Source organism: Mus musculus, chromosome 18 (genome assembly GCF_000001635.26).
Source record: "Mus musculus strain C57BL/6J chromosome 18, GRCm38.p6 C57BL/6J".
Lineage (NCBI taxonomy): Eukaryota > Metazoa > Chordata > Mammalia > Rodentia > Muridae > Mus > Mus musculus.
Window position 1 is genome coordinate 12,044,844 of NC_000084.6, and position 20,671 is coordinate 12,065,514.

The 20,671-nt window shown below is 44.0% G+C and overlaps 1 protein-coding gene across 32 annotated transcripts in view; it reads right to left on the minus strand.

Moving 5' to 3' along the window:
* The window catches only part of Tmem241 (transmembrane protein 241), a 141,452-nt gene that overhangs the window by 64,725 nt on the left and 56,056 nt on the right, over positions 1-20,671 (minus strand). For 21 of the 32 annotated variants that reach the window (XR_003952531.1, XR_003952533.1, NR_110356.1 and 18 more), the window contains 3 exons: positions 19,361-19,396; positions 14,083-14,117; positions 2,722-2,791 (listed from right to left, as the gene is read on the minus strand). Coding sequence is in view for 22 of the 32 variants with exons in the window: in XM_011246964.3 (XP_011245266.1) it covers positions 2,722-2,791; positions 14,083-14,117; positions 19,361-19,396 (141 nt within the window). In the remaining 10 variants the exon portion in view is untranslated. Of the gene's footprint in view, positions 1-2,721; positions 2,792-5,709; positions 6,558-14,082; positions 14,118-19,360; positions 19,397-20,671 lie in introns of those variants that run through there. The other 11 variants (XR_003952529.1, XR_003952530.1, XR_003952532.1 and 8 more) reach the window with 2 other exon arrangements.

The following is a 20,671-nucleotide window of genomic DNA, read 5'->3' on the forward strand; positions in this document are numbered from 1 at the left end:
GGAACCAGACAGTCTTGGGAGACACCAGCCCAGGAACAAAAGAGAGCCTTTGATATTTAACTTGTTTATCTTAGACACCCATCACAGCATCCGAGTCTACAGCAGTCACCAATGGGTCAGAGTGGGGAATTCTAGGATCTATACTCCGAGGGAAGGGGTAGGAAGGAAGGCAGTCAGGACTCTGAGATACCTCTTGGTGGCTTCTACTCCTGCAGCCAAGAACCAACATCATGTGGGTGTCTGGTTCACAAAGCCCATCCTTATCCTTTGCTCTGTCCTCTCCACCTCCAGCTAAAAGGCATGAACGAAGCCTGTCCCTTGGCACAGATGCAGGTAGGATAAGCTAGTCTCTGTGGCTTAGAGACAGCCAAGGCTTCCTCCCATTGCCTGACTTGTTAGTTTGTAATAATTCCTTTTTATAGTTTATGGTAATATAATTATCTACTACTGCATGACTTATTTTGGCCAGGTCATTTGTCCTGGTACAGAAACCAGTAGACTTTTCAAGTGTACAGTACCTTACCTGGATTCTTGTATCATTACCTTGCTGCACATTTAGATTGTCTAACTCTGTTCTGAAGGTTAGAGTGTACTCAGCTGGCCCCCTGCCCCGCCCTGTATAAATATTTAGTCAACTAACCTCCATGGAAAGGCATCTATTTTTTTAACTACCTCATCTTTATCTTTCTCCTTTCAGCTCATCCATACTCAATATGGAGAATACCCCTCTGTAAAAGAGGAAGAATCCCTGAAGTGAAGGGTCCTGGGAGAAACAGAGATCTGTTCAGGGGTCTCCGGGTTATAGCTACCCACCTCTCCTCAGGTCCCATGATCCCTCTCTGAGTTTCCCAGGACCTCCTGAAGGGAACACTCCTACTCTGAGATATGGTCATGGAGGAACCATCGAAATGTTGTGAGGGAATTGTATACATTTTTAAAAAGGTCAGCTTTATACTAAAGCCAGGAGGGTAAAATAATACAGATACTTAGGACAATTCAAGCAAAGATCAATTGCTCTTTAAAATAAAAAGGGCTGATCTAACATGTTGAGTTAGGAGAAAGCACTTAATTATAAAGAAACAACCAGAGTGTTTCTGCACAAAGCCAACACCAGTGAGTTGTGAAGGTGCTGTTCTGTTCCAAATAACCAAACTAGTGTTGACCACACCTAGAACATGCTTGCCCATACTACCAATCATACTCAGGGCATGCCAGTTGCAGGTACCTACGCAGCAAGGGTTACAAAGTGAAAGCTTGTCTTATGGACAAGTGAACAGCCTAGTCAGACTGACAGGAGCTGGGAGAGCTGACAGGAGCATGGCTGGTACTTGGGACAGGCAGGAATCGTCCCAAGGCTCACATGCAGAAAGTCTGTAGTAATGCCCCATTGTCCCGATGCCCCTGGGGAACATGATATGCCCACTTCAGAAGCAGTACTTGGCCTTTTTGATTAATTTGTTTTATTATTTTATATGTATGGGTGTTTTGCCTCCATGTACCCTTGTGCACCTTGGGACTGGAGTTACAGATGGTTGTGAGCTCCCATGTGGGTACTGCGAATCAAACCTGGTCCTTGGCAACAAATACTGTTAACTGCTGAGCCTGTACATACCAACATTTTCTCTATCTACAAACACTGCTCCATGGATACCATTTTCTGTGTGGGAACAGCAGACTAGCTTTTATTCATAGTTGTGAGGATTTGGGGTTTTTTTTTGTTTGTTCTTTGTTTTGTTACTAATAGCACTTACGATGTACAGGCACTGTTCTAAGTGTACACTTGTACCAATTAGTATAGGAGCCCTTAAGACAAATATAGTCATTATTGCTAGATGAGTAAAAACAAGTTAAAAACTTGCTTAAGATTTCTTGACAGAACCAGGATTCAACATCACAGTTTTCAGACTGTTCTTATAGCTGACCTAAGCAGGTCCTAAGATTACATTTCCTGGGCCAGGCATGATGCTTAGGAACTTCCAAATACAGAAGCCCTGTATTGGTATGTCCTAGGTTAGAGCTGGGGAAGGGGATGGGGAAGAACACCTTGGAAGCATTTGGATAATTTGCCCAGTGGTCACACAACTAGCAACCACTAGGCCTGGGATTGGCCCAGGGCTCCTCTTTCCATCATGGCAAAATATAAAGCTTGAGACTGTCTGAGTCTTCCTACCTCTCATAATTTTGTCTAGAAATGGTGGGGCAGGGTGGCAAGAAGCTCTGTGTATTTGTGTGTGCCCATCTGATTGGTCTCCACCCCTGAGTCCTTCCAAAGACACCTTGGTGTCTAGGCATCTACATGCCCATTCCTACCATGTGTTTATGAGGCTCAGAGTTCCATGGAGGGAAGGTTTTGCAGGCTGCCTTTGGCAGCAAGAGGGAAACCAAGATGCAAGCTGAGAGGACACAAAGTCTCTCAAACTGAGTCTACTTCATTAGTTTTATACACTGAAGTTCTGTGTGAGGGCTGTGAAGGAGAAAAGGCAGTCAGAGTGTAACTCCTCAGCAAGCTTGAAAACTATGGTCCTGGGTGAGGACTTGAGACAGGCCAGGGTCTGCTGGACTCAGGTTGGCACTGAGCACCAGTGAGTGTTCAGGGATGACCTGCTGGAGACAGACAGCCATACCTCCTACTTGCTTCTGCAATTCAATTTACTATAATTACTCATAGAGATGAAGACACAGCTACTGGCACAGAGTATACATGACTTGGCTCAAGATTACCTGGCACAGCAGCTGCCATGGAACCTGTAGAAATACAAGAATGGAAAGTCCAGGGCACCGAAGAGGTCACCTAAAGAGTACAGGAAAAGTGATTATAGTGGTCCCCACAGCTCCCTCGGGTCCCCCCACCCAGCTACAATGTCTTCTGCAGAGGGCACCCAGCCCTCAGCTGCCACAGCCCTAACACTCTTCTATTGCCTCCTACTAAGAACAATGTGAAATGTACTGGCTTCATCTCTTACACCCTGTACTAACTCTGAGAGATTCTACTACCCACACTCCAACTGATGCCCAGAGAAGAAACATGGCTAAAACTGTGTAAAAATGTGGAGCCAGACTATGTACCCAGGTCAACCCAGACCTTAGATCCTCCCTTCAGCAGGCAGCAGCCACACAAGGAACAGTGGCAGAGGAAAGGTCTTTTTAAAGATTCTTTCTTCCTTTTGTTTAATTACTGCACAAACAGCACAGGGCCCCGGGCAATCACACATACTCGGTTTAGTTTAAGGCCCGGAGGGTACATTTATTTCTCATGAAGTAAATTCATTCTTTAGTTCCACTTTTAGTACAAGAGGAAATAATCACACATATTGGCTGTTTCTCTCTGGAATTTGAACTTGGTCACAAACAAGAAGTCAGGAGATTAAAAAAGCAGAAACCCTTCCAAAAATGTCTCAAGAAAAGGAATTAAGCATTTTGACAGTGGACAGCTTAATCCCTCCAAGTCTGGAGTCTCTGCAGGAGCCTGGCTCTCCAGGGGCTTGGGCTCAAGTCCGGGTCTGTTTTGTGCAGCCTGGGGGATTGGGCTGACATTCCTGCTGAAAAGCTTTGTGCAGTGGAGCTGTACCAGCTAGTTCCTTCACTTCTTACACCTACAAGTCAAGTACATCACAGACAACTCAGAGGGAGAGGTGTGCTCAGCACATGCAGAAACCTGGGTTCCATCAGCAGGAACTTGTGTGAGTTCCTCCAAGCACACACAGGCACACACGCACATATTTCAGAACAAGATTCAGGGGGCTGCTACACTTCTATAAAGCCTCCTATGTGATCTCAAATGGTTCAGCTGCCTATTAGCTTTAATTCTATGCCTCTGACCATGTAGATGCTTTAACAGTTGAGATAGATCTTCATTTATGCACATGTATGTCTAATAAAGATTTTTGTGGGGTTTAGTTTTTATGCAGCTCATCCAAAGTCAAGGACTCGTTGTCTTTAGGGCAGCACGCCACAGAATGTCTTCCACCTTCCATGAGAACCTGTGTTAGTAATGTCTCAGCCCTCCAGCTGCACATCCTGAAGACTATTCTATTGCCTTCTATTGAGAATAGTGACAGTGGCCATTTAGCGAGAGCCTGTTTTGTGGAGAGTCTATGTAAAATGTGGTGATTTTATCTCTTACACCCTGTAGCAATTCTGAGGGGTTCTATTACCCTGACTCCATCTAAAGTCTGGAGAGGAGACACCGCTAAAATTTTGTAATTGTTGAAGTGTGGAGCCAGAGCATGCACCCAGGTCAACCTTAGATCTTCCCTTCAACAGGCAGCGTGCACACAAGGGACAGTGTCAGAAGAAAAGAGCCTGCCTTCACCTGCCAGTTTCAGAACTACAGTGTATAATGTACAAGACACAGAAAAGAACACTCAGGTCATTTTCTGCACAGGTCTGACAACCAAGACAATCCTGGCACTATGGACTGAGGCCCTGCTCAGCCATGGATGGACATCGTGGAGAATCTGTAGTGTCTCTTCTGCAGCGGCTGGTTCTTGGCCAATCTCCCTCCCCGTGTGAGAGGAACTGCAGTGCAGAAGGGAGATAACAAGGAACGGCAGAGACGGCGATCAGTTAAATCCAGGACCTTGAGAGCCCCTGGATACACCGCCTCTTGACATCCCATTTTGTCATAAGTGTTCTGGTTGTGTAAGCTGGAGAGGCCAGCCTAGGCTTTGAATGTCTAAAGAACAAGAGGACTGGGATAGATGAGGAGGGAAGGAAATAAAGAACAAATCACAGCCCTAAGGAACTTGCCAATTAGATGATAATGCACTATGCAGACCACAGGAGCCACTCTGGTGAGTTACAGGGAGGGTGAGAAGCAAAAAAAATAGGATAAAAGGATAGCCTGCCTTTATCCTTAAGTCATTTCTAAAACCATCTATACAACATCTGCTTGCCTGGGCACCTGGCCTGCCCCACTATCTAGAACTATCAATCCTTTGAGAGCAGGAAGTCCATCTCATTTGTCCCTGTAGCCATAAAGACGCTTCGCAAGCAATGCTGAAAGAAGGGGGTCTGACGACTGGGTGCTTCCTGACAGGCCGGACGTGTTCTAGACTTAACTCTATCACCTTAAATTTCTGACTAAAGGCGTCCTTTTGGTGCCCTCAATATGTCACTCGAAAAGCAATTTTTTGTTGTATTAATGCATTACATTCTGATCATGGTTTCCCCTCCTTCAGATCCTCCCACCCATCCAACTTCATACCTTTCTCTCTCTAGAAAACAAACATGCAAATAAATTAAATAAACCAAACAAGAACTAAAAACACAAAAGCAAAGAAAAAGTAGAAATACACACACACACACACACACACACACACACACACACCACACCACACCACACCACACACACAGGGAGGGGTAATATTTGAATATTCTAGGAAGTTAGGATGGTGTAATGGTGTAAACCAGGCTGGCCTCAAACTCACTGAGATCCACCTGCCTCCACCTCCCTACTCCTGAGATTAAAGGTGTGCATCACCAAAATGGGCAAAAGTAAGACTTTTAAACAGAAAGGGGAACCTATCTGCCCTTAAACAACAAAGGTTGGTGACACTGCTATAAATGCCACAAGGATGTTACAAGGTGTAGTTTGTTCCAGCCCAGGAGAACTTAATCCAGGAGCCTAAGGAATATGTGAAGGTGTTGGGAGCTGTCTTAGCTAGGGTTTATATTACTGCAACAAAACACCATGACCAAAAAGCAAGTCGGGGAGGAAGGGTTTATTTGGCTTACATTTCCAGATCACAATACATCACTGGAGGAAGTCAGGAGAGTAACTAAAGGAGAGACAGAACCTGGAGGCAAGAGCTGATGCAGAGGCCATGGAGGGGTGCTGCCTATACTGGCTTGCTCAGCCTGCTTTCTCATAGAATCCAAAACCACCACCCACCATGGGCTAGGTCCTCCACCGTTGATCATTAATTGAGAAAATGTCTGACATCTGGATCTCATAGAGGCATTTCTTCAACTGAGGCTCCTTTCTCCCTGATGACTCTTAACTGTGTCAAGTTGACACACAAAATCAGTTAGTAGAGTAGCTAGAGATGGATCAGCAGTTAAGCACTTTCTGCTCTTGCAGGCTTGGTTTGAAGCATCCATCAGGAGGCTCACAACCCGTGTGGTGATTTGAATATGCTTGGCCAATGGAAAGTGGCACTATTTGGAGGTGTAGCCTTGTTGGAGTAGGTGTGCCACTGTGGGATTGAGCTTTAAAACCCTCATCCTAGCTGCCTGGAAGCCAGTATTCTGCTAGCAGCCTTCAGATGAAGATGTAGAACTCTCAGTTCCTCCTGTTCCATGCCTGCCTGGATGCTGCCATGCTCCCACCTTGATGATAAAGGACTGAACCTCTGAACCTGTAAGCCAGCCCCAATTAAATGTTGTCTTTATAACAGTTGCCTTGGCCATGGAGTCTCTTCACAGCAGTAAAATCCTAACTGAGACGTGGCTCAAGAGGTTTCAGAAGAGAAGAATTTTAGTATGTTGCCTAGAGATTGTTCTTGTGATATTCTGGGGAAGAATGTGCCTGATTTTTGCCCTTGTCCAAAGTCAGCCTGAGGATGAAGTAAAGAGATTTAAATTAATTGCATTGACAAAGAAAGTCTTAAAAAGCTAGTTTCGATTTTTATCTGTGGGTCACTCTTATGAAGAGAGTTCTAGTAAGCCTAGAAAGGAAAAATACAAAATGCATGGTCTAAAGAGTAAAGGGGTACGAGGAAATAAAACGAAGCTACATCCTGTGTTCAAAAACATTAAATTGAATTAGGGAATGGTAACCTTGGGGCAGGATCCCACCCAGCTAAGCTTATTGTTTATGCATTTGAAATTCAACAAAGGATAATTATATCAAGTTTGATGTTATTATGACCTGGTTATTGTTTTCATTTGGGCATAAGGAGATATGATTATGTGTCAAATTGACAAGGGATGGATTGTGATGGCTATTCTCAGTTTTCAACTTGAATATCTGTGTAGTGAACTAAAATTCAAAACTTATAAAGATCTTGTGAAAAGGTAAAGAAAAGCTTAGGTGTCATTGTACATGCCTTTAATCCCAGTATTTAGGAGTCAGGCATGGAGATCTCTGAGTTCAAGGTCATTCTACAAAGCAAGTTCCAGGACAGTCAAGCTTAGGCAGTGAAGGAGTTGGAATACAGAAAGCTGGAGCTAAGAAATTAGTGGTGATTAAGAAGAAACCAGCATCACTGTGATGAAATCTTCTGGAAAATGTTTTTGAGAGCACAAAGAAGCCATGTTCCAGAGATAGAACTCTTGCTGGCAGCTAGACTTTGTAATGTGTAAGAGTCACCCTGGTAGTACTGGTTTTGAAAGCATGGAAGGGGTCATGGAAAACAGCTGAAGCACGGCACTGTGAGAGGCCAGGAAAGGCTATTGGTGAAGGTGTAGCCTCAGTTGCAGTTGACAGTCTAAGACTAAAGAAGTCATGAAAAGAAGTTGAGGTTTGGCACCATGAAGAGAACCTATGAGGGCTATCTGTGAAGCCTAGTTGCATCAGAAGACCCCAGTGTACTGGAGACACCAGTACTGTGGGATAATCATCAATAACAGCAGCAGCAATGAAATGGATCAACCATAGCCTAGAAAGGGCAGAGCTGGAGAAGTGACCCAAGCCCTTTGAGGGAGCCTAGAAGATCATGTGTGGATCCCAGACATTGGAACAAGAAGCTGTGAAGTTGAAATTGCCTTGAAGTCCCCAAGATGCCACAGCTGTGAGATACTTGCCTAGGAATGCTGCTAACAGGGAGTGGAACTAGCCCAAGAGAAAGAAGTGTATTGCAGTCAACAAAGATCAAAGAAGTTGAAGGTCAGGCATGGAAGAGTTTGGAGCTTGCCCAGTTGGTTTTTGGTCTTTCTTTGATCCAATAGTTCCTCATTATGATATTTTGGAATGGTAATGTTTATCCTGTGATATTAGAAGTATGTGATCTGCTTTTTGATTTTATAGGGAACTACAGTTAAGAAATTGCATGAATCTCAGAAGAGAGTTTGAACTTTGGATTTTTAAACATTGTTGAGACTGACAAACTATGAGGACTTTTGAAGGTGGACTAAATTTATTTTTGCATTAAGCTATGGCTATGTATGGCCCCCACAGACTCATGTGTTTGAAAAAGCCTATGGAGGCCAGGGAGAGGAATGTGGTGGTTTGAACATGCTTGACCCATGGGAAGTGGCATTATTACAAGGTGTGTATGCTCTTGCTAGAGGAAATGTGTCAATGTTGGGTTGGGCTTTGAGGTCCTATACCTAAGCTCCACCCAGTGTGGAAGAGTCTTGTCCTGACTGCCTTCAGATCAAGATGTAGAACTAGCAGATCATTTTGCAGCAACCTATCTGCCTGCTTGCTGCCTGATAATGATAAAGGACGAAAGCTCTGAAACTGCAAGCCAGCCCCACCTTGGTCATGCTGTCTCTTCTAAGATACCCTATAACTCTATCTCAGGGGCTCTAATGCCCTCTTCTAGGCTCTGTACTTATGTGTATGTTTGTGCTGCACATACATAAACTTGGCCACAAATACATAAAATAATAAAAATCTTAAAACAGAACAAGTGAAGGTATTCACAACACAACACTCCTCTGCTTTCCTCTGCTGAACTACATGGCAGAGGCACCAGGTAAGTGGCTGGGACCTGACCCATATCTTCATGGCAGCCACAGGAGGCTTCTGCAAGTAAGCATCAGCATCCTGAACGGCTGGGCTCCAGGTAGCGCTTTACTGAGTAGAGGACACGAACCCTACTGCTCTGAAGGTTACAGAACACAAAACTGGAACTGGGAAGTAGCATGACTTGCCACACTAACATGAGGTAAAGCTTGAGGGAAGAGTCCTCTCACCCCATCTCAGCCCTAGACCTAGCAAGGAATGGTCAGGGTGGGGTGTCACCTCCAAAGACTGGCTGTTACTGCTGCTGCTGCTGCTTCATCTCAAGCCATGGCCTCTCATCAATCAAAGCCATGCACCAAGGCCTCTGCTGCCTCACATTACTGAGAGTACCCTGCTCTTCTGGTTGCTTTAAAGCTTCTCTTTTGGATACCACAGCAAATGACCCCATAAGAATATAAAGTACAAACTTTTAAACATGAGGAGACGATCTCTACTACAGGTCAACGAGTTTAAAGAGAAAGGAATGGGGTCTTCTCAATTATGGTTCTAAGGTTTTTGGGTTTGTTTGTTTGTTTTTGTTTTTGTTTTTGAGACAGGGTTTCTCTGTGTAGCCCTGGCTGTCTTGGACCTCACTTTGTAGACCAGGCTGGCCTCGAACTCAGAAATCCACCTGCCTCTGCCTCCCGAGTGCTGCACCACCACGCCCGGCTGGTTCTCAGGTTCTTGAACTTAACTTGTATAATGGCTGGAGGAACAGTTCAGCTCTGTCTCCCCAAACCGAAAGAAGTCCAGTGTTTGAGGAAGACAAACAACCTGCCTGATTCCAAGAGGCATTTACAGGGAAACTCATTCTACAGCCTCTCAGAAATGAGTGCAAGGGAAGTTCAGGCAGAAACTGCACTAGGAGACCTTTACCTGCTAGATCAAATCAGACAGACATAACAAAGGTCAGTGAGGGTGTAGAGCCACTGAACCCTCATGCTGTTCTGGGTAAAACGGCAAGTGGTACAGTCACTCTGGCACACTGGTACCTTCTTAGTTAAATACACATCTACTCTAACTCACAAAGTCTATATAGCTGTTTTATCTGCTGAACTTTAGAATCAGTGGCAAACAACCATTAGAAAATGTGGTGGTTTACTGAAAATGACCCCAAGACTCATAAAGAGTGGTACTGTTGGGAGGTGTGGCCTTGTTGGAAGAAGTGTGTCACTTGGAGATTGTTTTGGGATTTCAGAACCCTAAGCCAGGTCCAGTGGCACTCTCTCTTCCTGCTGCCTGACTAGTAAGATGTAGAAATCTCAGCTATCTTCCCAGAGCCACGTCTGCCTGCATGCCATGACAGTGATGGACTCAGCCTCTGAACTGTAAGCCAGCCCCAACTAAATGTTTTCCTTTATAAGAGTTGCAATGGCCGAGGAGTCTCTTTGCAGCAATAAAATCCTGAGATGGAGATCACCACCAGGATCCATTTAAAGTTAATATAATTGACTCCCAAGAGGTCTTGTATATTTTGAATGTGATGTTTACTGTTAATCATCAAATTGATAGAATCTGGAATTATCTGGACAGTGGCTCTCTGGCATGCCTGTAGGAGATTTCTTAATTATACTGAGGAGGGAAGAACCACGCACTGTGGGTAGCACCATTCTCTGGCTGGGAAAGAATAAACAGACGGATGACCTGAGCTACAACAGACATTCACTGCTCTTTTTTCCTGACTGCAGATGGGATGTGCCTAGCTCTTGTCACTTTGGCTTCTGCACAAGGATGGACAAGACCCTTGAACTGGGAGCCAGAACACACCCTTCCTCCCTTATGTTGCTTTTGTCAGAGCAACAGGAAAGGGGACTAAGACACTGAACTCTTGTTATTTTCACACCATAGCCCTTAGTATCTTGGTCATTTGCTCTAAGAAACAAAAATAAAGCACTCAACTATTCCTGAGTGACTTCAAAGTGATGGGCTGCTGCTTGTGGCCGTATAGGTTAGCTCTTGCACAGTTCTGAGGATTGTGTGCAACTCATACAGACTTAGCTCAATGGAAAATTCACTGCTGCTCAGGTTTCTGTGGAACTCCCCAAAAAGGAGATGGGAGAAGCAGACATATCCCTTCTTAAGGCATCTTGATACACAAGCTTTTGTAAAAGCTCTAAGAAAGTGACAAATATGACCTCGGTGACCACGCAGAGCACTTTTATAAAAAGAATAAAGTTTGCAGCTAAGGCGATCACTCAGTCAGTAATGTGCTTGCCACACAGCACCCATCTCATAAAACCCAGGCATGATGGCGTGTTTGTAATCCTAGGACTGGAGAAACAGAGACAGGCGACTCTTTAAGGTTTGCTACCTGTAAGTTAGCCTGGCTCAATTGTCAAGCCTAGATAAAAGTGAGAGACCCTGTTTCAAAAGAGCAATGTGAATGATGTCCTGAGAAATGACACCCACAGTCTGCCTGTCCTTAATTCACATACTCCCATGTGTGTACATCTCCATACATAGTGGCATGCATTAATATGTATGCACACATTCATATACACATACAGAAGGAAAAAAAAAAAGAAGACACCTTCACATTACCCAATATCCAAAGAAGGCTTACAATGTCACTGCTCAAGAATTAGATCATGAACTTGCTTCTAGCACACAGAGAAGAATCCAGCTCCTCCTGGACTGCTGCCGACGGACCTATCCACTCATCACTCCACACCTACCTCTGCTAGGGATTTTGCCGAAGCCCTGCTATGGTACTCAACATCTAGGGCTCTGAACACTGGAGTTTGGGGACATTAATTTCCTAGGGATTCTCAACTGTGTACAGCAAGGGAAGTCAAGGCTATCCCTGTTGCAGGCATAAGAGGTTCAGCTAACCATTAGCTCTTCAAAATTCCTTCTCATGAATGAAATTTCCTGTACCAAGCCTCTTCAATTACTTTAGTTAATGTGAAGTCACAGACAGGACTCCTCTTATATAACAAGCTTACAGTGTGCACGTGTGTGTGGCATGCATGAAGCATACACACACACACACACAGAGAGAGAGAGAGAGAGAGAGAGAGATAGAGAGAGAGAGGTACGTACATTCTAGAAATTGAACCCAGAGCTCAGAGCTCATATATGTTCTACAAGTCTCTAAGTCTCTACCACTAAGTGACACACCCAAGTCCCTACAAATATAGTTTGAATGAGAATTACTCTCATTCAGTATGACCATACTCCAAATTAGTTCTCAAATTAGAGAGTTTTCTTTTTTTGTCTCCAACATACTTTCTGATTGAGATATAATTCACACCATAATTCATTCATCCTTTGAAATGTCCACTTCTTGGGTTCAGTGTGCTCATGGCTGTATAATCATCTGAAGTGGAAACTTAAGAGTTCTTTGGAGGGGGCTGGAGAAATGGCTCAGTGGTTCAGAGCACCGACTGCTCTTCTGAGTTCAGTACCCAGAAACCACATGATGGCTCACAATCATCTGTAATGGGAACCAATGCCTTCTTCTAGTATGTCTGAAGACAGCTACAGTGTAATCATATAAATAAAAATTTAAAAAAATTAAAAAGAGTTCTTTGGAAAGTCGTTTTGCTGGGGCAGACAAGTGAAGGAAGGTTTCACTGAAGCAGACACAGGAGAGGGCTTCTGCTAAAGCAAGCCCGTGTGATGAAAGATTCTTTGCTAACAACATGCATGTATTAGTCCACCTTACACTGCATAGTTGAGCTGCATTTGTTGAGATGCCATAGAGAGAAATGCACCAAAAAACTGGTGGTGTACTGCAGTTTGTTGCTGCTTCCGAGGACTCGGGCTGATTGAATGCACATGCTGAGGCAAGGTACATGGAGGACACGTGATGTTTAGAGGGTATAAATAGGACTCTACAGAGTCTCACACACACACACACACACACACACACACACACACACACAGAGAGAGAGAGAGAGAGAGAGAGAGAGAGAGAGAGAGAGAGAGAGAGAGAAAGTGAGCGAGTGAGCTTGGCTTGCTGGTACAGCTAGCTGTGCAATACTTGTGGGAACATTTTAAATGATGTTAAATAAAAATAGAATAAATGTCAACTTCTTCACCAAGTACTTTAGAAGGAGCACAGATAAGCAGCTCTGATAGCCAAAGAAGAGAATTTAAAAGACTGCAACTAAGTGACAGATCAATCCATATCTATGAACACACACGCACACACACACACACACACACACACACATGGACATACACACATGTGCACACACACACACGGACACACACGGACATACACACACACACAAACACGGACATACACACATGTGCACACACACACAGACATACACACAGACACACATACATGGACATACACACATGCACACACAATGCAGTTCTGCCCAGCATAAAGCAAGACATTCTGCCAAGCGAACAGATCTAGAGCACATCATATTAAGCAAAACAAGTCAGACCCGGAAAGATAATTATCATGGTTTTTCTTTTCATATGCTGAGTCTAGACTTTTCTGTCTTAGTTAGGGTTTCACTACTGTGGACAGACACCATGACCAAGGCAACTCTTCTAAGGACAACATTTAATTGAGGCTGGCTTACAGGTTCAGAGGTTCAGTCCATTAGCATCAAGGCAGGAACGTGGCAGCTTCCATGTAGCTAAGAGGTCTACCTCTTCATCTGAAGACAGTTAGAAGAAGACTGACTTCCAGGCAGCTAGAAGGAGGGTCTTAAAGGCCATGTCCAGTGACACACCTACTCCTACAAGGCCACACCCACTCCAACAGGGCCAAGCATATTCAAACTCCCACAGCCTCAAAATATATAAAGTGATGAATGTGACATGATAGTGTGAGGGAGACAGACTGTAGGGGATGAGGAGACAGAGGAGGCAGCACAGAGGGGACAAGGAGGGTAGGACTGAGGTAAACTACAATGACAGAGATGTGGGAAAGTGTCATTAGACAGCCTAGTATTCTGTAGGTTAATTAAAAAGTTCAAAGCTCAAAATATAATGCCACCACGCCCGGCATAAAATTTTTTAAAAAGAATACATTGAGTCAGTCAGTGGTGGCACACGCCTTTAATCCTAGCACTTAGGAGGCAGAGGCAGGTGGATTTCTGAGTTCAAGGCCAGCCTGGTCTACAGAGTGAGTTCCAGGACAGCCAGGTCTACACAGAGAAACCCTGTTTCGAAAAAAGAAACAAACAAAAAAGAATACATTGACAGGGAATAAATCCACACTGAAGTTTTTTTTTTTTTTTCATCTTCCTATTCTGCAGAATGCTAGGGCTAGGCAAGTGTTCTATCACTGAGCCATAGGTCCCTTAACAAATTGGGTTAAATGTAATTTCAAATCAGTAGACCATTCACATCCTCTAGTCTCTTAGAGAACGTCTTCGGAGATCTAACCAAGTTCAGGCTCCTGGTTTTGAACAAAGATTACGAATAACACTAGAGTAACTTACCTGTCGGATGAGATGCAAATGCCAGGAGTACCATGCTGAAAAACAAAACAAGCAGAAAACACAGCAGAACAGGTAAGAAAGCTTTCTTCAGCACACACCCAACACCTAAAACTGCATTTTAAAAAATCTAGTTTCACCAGGTTGAGTTACCTGAAAGAAAGCTGACTACCCTCACTGGTCTTTCTGCTTGAACCCAGATCCTGACTGAGAATCTTTGGGAATGGCTTATGACTTGGCAAGAGGGCTGTGGTGGTTTGAACAGGTTTGGCACCCATAGTCTCATGTGGTTAAATGCTTGTAGCCTTGTTGGAGTAGGTGTGGCCTTGTATAAGTGGGTGTGTCACTCTATGGGTAGGCTTTGATGTCTCCTAGGGTTAGGGTCTGCCCAGTATGGAATTCTAGCCTCCTTCTGGCTGGCTGCCTGCTGTAGACAGTGTCTTCCTGGCTGCTTTTGGATCAAGATGTAGAACTCTCAGCTCCTCCAGCACTATGTCTGCCCGGGTGCTGCCATGCTTCCTACCCTTGGAAACTGTAAACCAGACCCAATTAAGTGACAGTTGCCATGGTCATGGCGTCTGCTAACAGCAATAAGTCCTAACTAAGACAAGGGTACATGCTTGGGACAAGGGTTTCATGTCTCTCCTTCAGTTATTACTTTCCTTGGCCCTGGCTGGCCCTATTATAATGTTCATTTAACTTATAATGATTATTTGAAAGCTAAATAAAGCAAGTTCCAAATTTCAAGTAGATTGCAAGCTAAAAGCTAGCTGTTGGATGTGAGCTGAGGATATTTTTGTCATGAGATGAGCTATGTAAAAAGTAGTTAAATTTCCAACTGACTCACTCACAAATTTATCCATCTTCCCACTGCATAGCCAAAGATTACCTGAGCCAATGCTCACTAGACGGCAGGTGGTGAGGAATGTGAAGGAGGGCTTCTCTGATGTGGCCATACTCCATCTTGGCACTACTTCCTTCCCTCTGGAACTCCTCCATTTCCTTACACTCCCACTGCTCCCTGAGCCCAGATTCAAAGGGCTGGATCCCCACCTTCTGCAGCTTCTAGCAGAACTCAGACATCCAGCAACTGATGTAATTATAGGGTAGGCATAAAACATGCTAAGTTTAGGAGTTGCGTTTACAGGTATAGGAAGGCCTGCTCGAGTTCTAACCAGGCTTTAGGACAGAAGAATCCAGCATCTTGGCTAATATCACAATCTCTAAGGATGGCATCTCTGATTTTCCAGAGTCAAGTTGAACCTAGGGCTTCATGATGCTAATCATGCTAATGAACTATATTTTAAGCCCTGCCTTGTGTTTTTGAGTTTTTAAAACTAGGATTTCTTAGAACAGCAGAGGTAGGAAGAGAGAAGCCTTCTGAGAGAGGGAAAGGGTACAATTATTCAAGAACCTGTAGGTTTATAAAACAGGATTTACACATGGCCATAAATACACACACATGTACATGTACATGCAAACACTACATGAGGCTGTAGAACTGGCAAGGCCTAGTCCTCTGCATGGGCTCTGTGCATTTCTTCATATTCTTTAAGAGTATGCCCTTCACTATTTTAACTTGTAGAACCTCTTTTGCTTATAACTCCAGGAGCATAAAAGTTATTGCTCCAATGGCAGGATATGGATACCCCCTTTTCTATGCCAAAGTGTCTTCTATGCCCTGCCATGGTACCTCAAATACTATCAGGATCACTCTGTTAGATTAAAAACAATCCAGGGTTGATTTTCCAATCCTTTCTTGCAACTTCCCAAAGCCAGCCGTACCCGATACTTGTGCTGTGGTGGTCACAAGCAGTCAGGCATGCAGCTGAGGCTCAATACGGGTTCTAACAGACTGAGTCACCTCTGAATGTATTTGTGGTAAGAATATGTCTGACAAAAAATATAACTTGAAACCCCCAAAATTATAAATTACATATAGTATAAAGAGGAAGATATACCAATATAAAATTATGCTAATATTTTTATTATGGATAGCAGACCTTTTTAAAACCTACTTCTTGATGAGACATTTATTGAGTGCCAAATGTGTGTATGTGTGTGGTATGTAATATATATTTTATATATAATATATATATAAAATGTTTGTGTGTGTATGTGTGTGTGTGATCTGTGTCTCTGTGTCCCTGTGTATGGTGTGTGTGTATGTGTTGTGTGTGATATGTGTGTATATGTAGTGTATGATGTGTGGGTGTGTATATGCATGGTGTGTGATGTGTGAGTGTATGTGTGTGATGTGTATGGTATGTGAGGTGTATATATGTGGTGTGTGTGTGATCTGTGTCTCTGTGTATGGTATGTGTGTGTGTGTGATATGTGATTGTATGCATGTGTATATGTGTGGTGTGTGAGTGTATATGTGTGGTGTGTGAGTGTATGTGTGTGTATATGTGTGGTGTGTGAGTGTATGTGTTTGTATATGTGTGGTGTGTGGTGTGTGTGTGGTGTGTGCCTCTGTGTATGGTACTGAGGTGGGAATTGAACCTAACATGCCATACATGCATGGTAGGCAAGTGCTCTACTGCTGAGCCCTACTTTTATTCTTGACTTTTAGAGATAAAGTCTTACTAAGTTGCCCAGGCTACCCTTGAACTCACCATGCAGCTCAGGACAGACCTTGAACTTGGGATCACCCTGCCTCAATCTCTTTAGCAGTTGAACATAGGCCTGAGACATTGAGCAGTGTTCTAGTATCAGAATGAAACAGTAAGTGGGACAGGAAGCATCTGCTCACAGGAAATACAGTGGGAAGATCCAGGGAGCTGTGGTCTCCGAACTCTAGCCTGCATGCTGCCTGCCCCACTGAGCCACCCCAGAGAATGCCCGCCCATTTCTCACTGGCAGGCTTATGCATAATTTCACCTGAAGAACAAGTAGAGAATGTGTTGGGAACATTACAGTAATAACTCAGTATTTTATACACAGGGGAACTCAGATTAGAAGGATTCACAATACAAGGACGCACTCATTTACTGCCTAAATTCTCCAAACTGCAGCTAGACGGCACATCTGTACTTAGAAGTTTCAGTTATTTGAGGCCCTCTAGCCAACCGTTCCCTGAACAATGCCACAGCCTCATTCATTTATCTGCACTGCAAGAATGTTCATCACTAGTTCCCTCCTTGTTTTTACCCTGTACCTTCTCACAGGGAAGAACCATATTTTATTTATCTCTGGGTCCCAAGCATACAGGTATAAGGCACACAACAGGAGCTCAAAATGGGTTCTGATTCAGTTAAGCACCTCTAGGATTATCTGTAGTGAGAACACCAAGGAGTCAGAGTCAGGAGCAAATGCATTCTTGGTGAAGAAGGCTATCTTTCAAAGATAGAGAACCTTCCACCTATGTATTTTGCTAAACACTGAGAGAGCAAAGGAATCTCTGCCCTGGCAGACAGTGCTCCAGGCAGGCCAAGACAGAACTATCCATTTATCCAAGCAGAGTGCTGGGTCCTAGATGTTGATTTCCCAGCATTAAGCAGCCGTGGCCAGCTGAAAGTGGTCCTCACTCTGATTCAGCTCTTCACCATTTTACTGATGAAAACATCTGGGCAGAGTCGGTGCTTCATGGGAGTCTGCCACGTCAGCCGGAAGTCCAGACTACAAGTGTCATAGGCAACGGACATCTCCCAGCAAAGGAGGGAGAGGGTAGAGTAAAGAGCTGTGCTTGACAGAGGCTCACTTCTCTATGTTGCTGTACCTTTGTTTGCATGGCATGTCTTCTGGACAGAACTGCCTACTATGACCCAACATCTGGGGAAAAACCCAATGCCCAGTGCATGCTGGATACTTTACCACTGAACAGTAGTACTGGGAAACATTTTTAAACAACAAGAACCATCAGCATTTTGGGGGAAAGTATCTTAAATCCCAGCCATTAGCTGGAAGGTAGAAACAGGCAGACCCCAGGGGCTCACTGGCCAGCAACCTAGCTGAAATGGCAAGCTCTGGGTTCAGTGAGAGAGCATGCTTCACACAATAAGGCAAACAACAAAGGGAGACACCAGACACACACACACACACACACACACACACACACACACACACACACAGCACCAGCCAGTAGGTCTAAGCACAGCACAACTAATGATTGGGACTTTTTTGTCTGAGTACAACGGCATCAAACGGCTGTGCTTAGGGTGAACTTTACATTAAACAGTGTTTGGGGACTGGAGAGATGATCAAGTGGTTAGTGTGTTGAGTTCCTAGCACCCATGTCAGCGCACTCACATACACCTGTAACTCTGGCTCCAGACGTGACTTGTTTGCCCACTGCCAGTATTCTCATGTGTGTGCACATATGAACACCACATGACTAATTAAAGATCAAGATACTACAGGGTGTTATAATATCTGCTGGGTTGAGTTGTCCAACAGCAGTTTTCTCTGAAAATGGAGCTACAGTGAATGCTGAATGTTGTAAGTCAGGTAAGTCCATCAGAAACTGCCACAGCCAAACGCTACAGTGCATATCTAACCTGGTGCTCTCACTGAAAGTCTGTGTGCAGGCACACTTGGGTCCTCAGCAGCACTTTCTCAGTCAAGTGTGGAGTGCACAGCCTGAGGCTGCTGAAGCCCAAAAACATCCTGAGCTATCCCATGTAGGGCAACCCCATACTCTGCTGGGCACACACTGGAGCCATAAGTATGCCATACTTAAAATTTTATAAATTAAGCCTCAACATGACTAATCACCTTAACAAATACACCATGAAAACAACCTTAGGTCTAGATTAAAATGTAGACTCCTGAGAGTGTGTGAAGCTTAATATCAAAGAAATCTGGACTGTGGCTCTCTGCTCTGTACCCTGAAGGGAGTGTGTGTGTAGGTGTGGGTGTCTGTGTGTATATACTGTGGTGTGGTGTGTGTGTGTGTGTGTTGTGTGAAGATGGGGGAGGTGAGGAGGATGGTCAGATAAGACAGGTGTTAACAAGAGCCAAGCTCAGGGCTACTTGAATAAGGGATTCATGATTCAGTCCAGAAGCAAAGGTTTGGGCACTAGAAAAAATATCCCTCACCTTCCTGGGGAAGCATCAGGCCCTCTGAAGCTCAAGGCCAAACAGACTCTTGCCAGAGTTAAGGGTAAGACAACCTTTTGGATTCTTCAGATTATGATCAACACACAAAATTTAAACTTGCTCCTCTTAGCAGTCAATTTGCTTAAAATTCTATAGTCAAACTACTGCTGGAAAACAATAATTTATCTGGAGGCAGAAGCAGGATACACATTATTCTTGAACACTGTAACTAATGTCTTACCTGAATATATAGTTTAAGTACTGCTGGTCAATGTCACTGAGAAATGAGAAAGAGAAAACTCATGAAATAATGGAAGGAAGTTTTAAGTCCATAAATGATCATTATCCTCTACTAATAAATTCTACCTCTTAGTTATTGATTTCATACATTATAAAAAGAGGAGTACTTTATATTTTAGTTCAATTTTTGTGATTTAACCTGAAATAACATTTTAAATCCCATACAACTAATTGAACATGAAGTCTTCACTCGTACATTCTAGTCTCTTCAGGTTCCAAAAGAGAGATGTGGACAGCAACCAAGCCACAAAGCCTTTGACCTACAATCTGTGCTGCCAGCGAAACCCTCTGGAGCAATGGTGGCACAGGCTTGTGGGTGTAGCCAGCCCAAGTCTGATTTGACTTTAGGCCAACTCCATGAGATGGAACCTATGCCCAACACTGCTTGGGTAACGAGAACTAGAGACTAGACGCCCAGAGACCTAGGGTAAAGTCAAACACTGATCAAAAAAACAAAAGAGAGGGATTCCAATGATACTATACTATACTCCTGGATCAGTGCCCTGTGCAGCCATCATCAGAGGGGCTTCCTTTGAGGCAGATGGGGACAGAGACCTACTGCCAGACGTTATTTGGAGAGAGAATCTAAACTTGAGGTTTCCATGAAATCCCTCCCCTCAGAGTTGAGAGAATCAGGAAGATTGTAAGAGTCAGAATAGAGGACACCAGGAGAACACAGAATCCTGAGTCAACTAAGCACAGTGCATATGCTCTCACAGAGACTGAAGCAGCAAGCACTGGGCCTTTGTGGGTCTACACCAGGTCCTCTATGAGTATATTATAGCTATGAACTGCAGTGAACATGCAGATCAAAGATGAAGAAATACAAATTCTAAACCTTTATTGGGGTTTAGCATCAATGGACCCATTCATTTTGAGCAGACGGTTGCTAGTTCAGTACAAATACCCACGTTGCCTGGGTCAACTGCTCCCTGTGTATGTATTGGCTACTCTCAGAGGAGGGCCAGCTATCAACTCTATTAACTATCATGGACCATAGGACTCACTGGCTTCCAGGTCTGGCATTCTTAGCAGATGAAAATCCAGGCCAGCAAGATGGCTCAGTTGGAAGTACAGCTCTGGGCCCTCAGTCTGCTCTCCACAGACAGAGAGAGAGAACTGACAGAAGAGGAGAGAGCTGATTGATTCCTAGAAGCTATCTTCTTGCCTCCACACTAACCATGGCATGGGCACACCTCACATATGCACGCCACATGCACACAATAGGATTTCTTTGTAGAAAACCAGAATA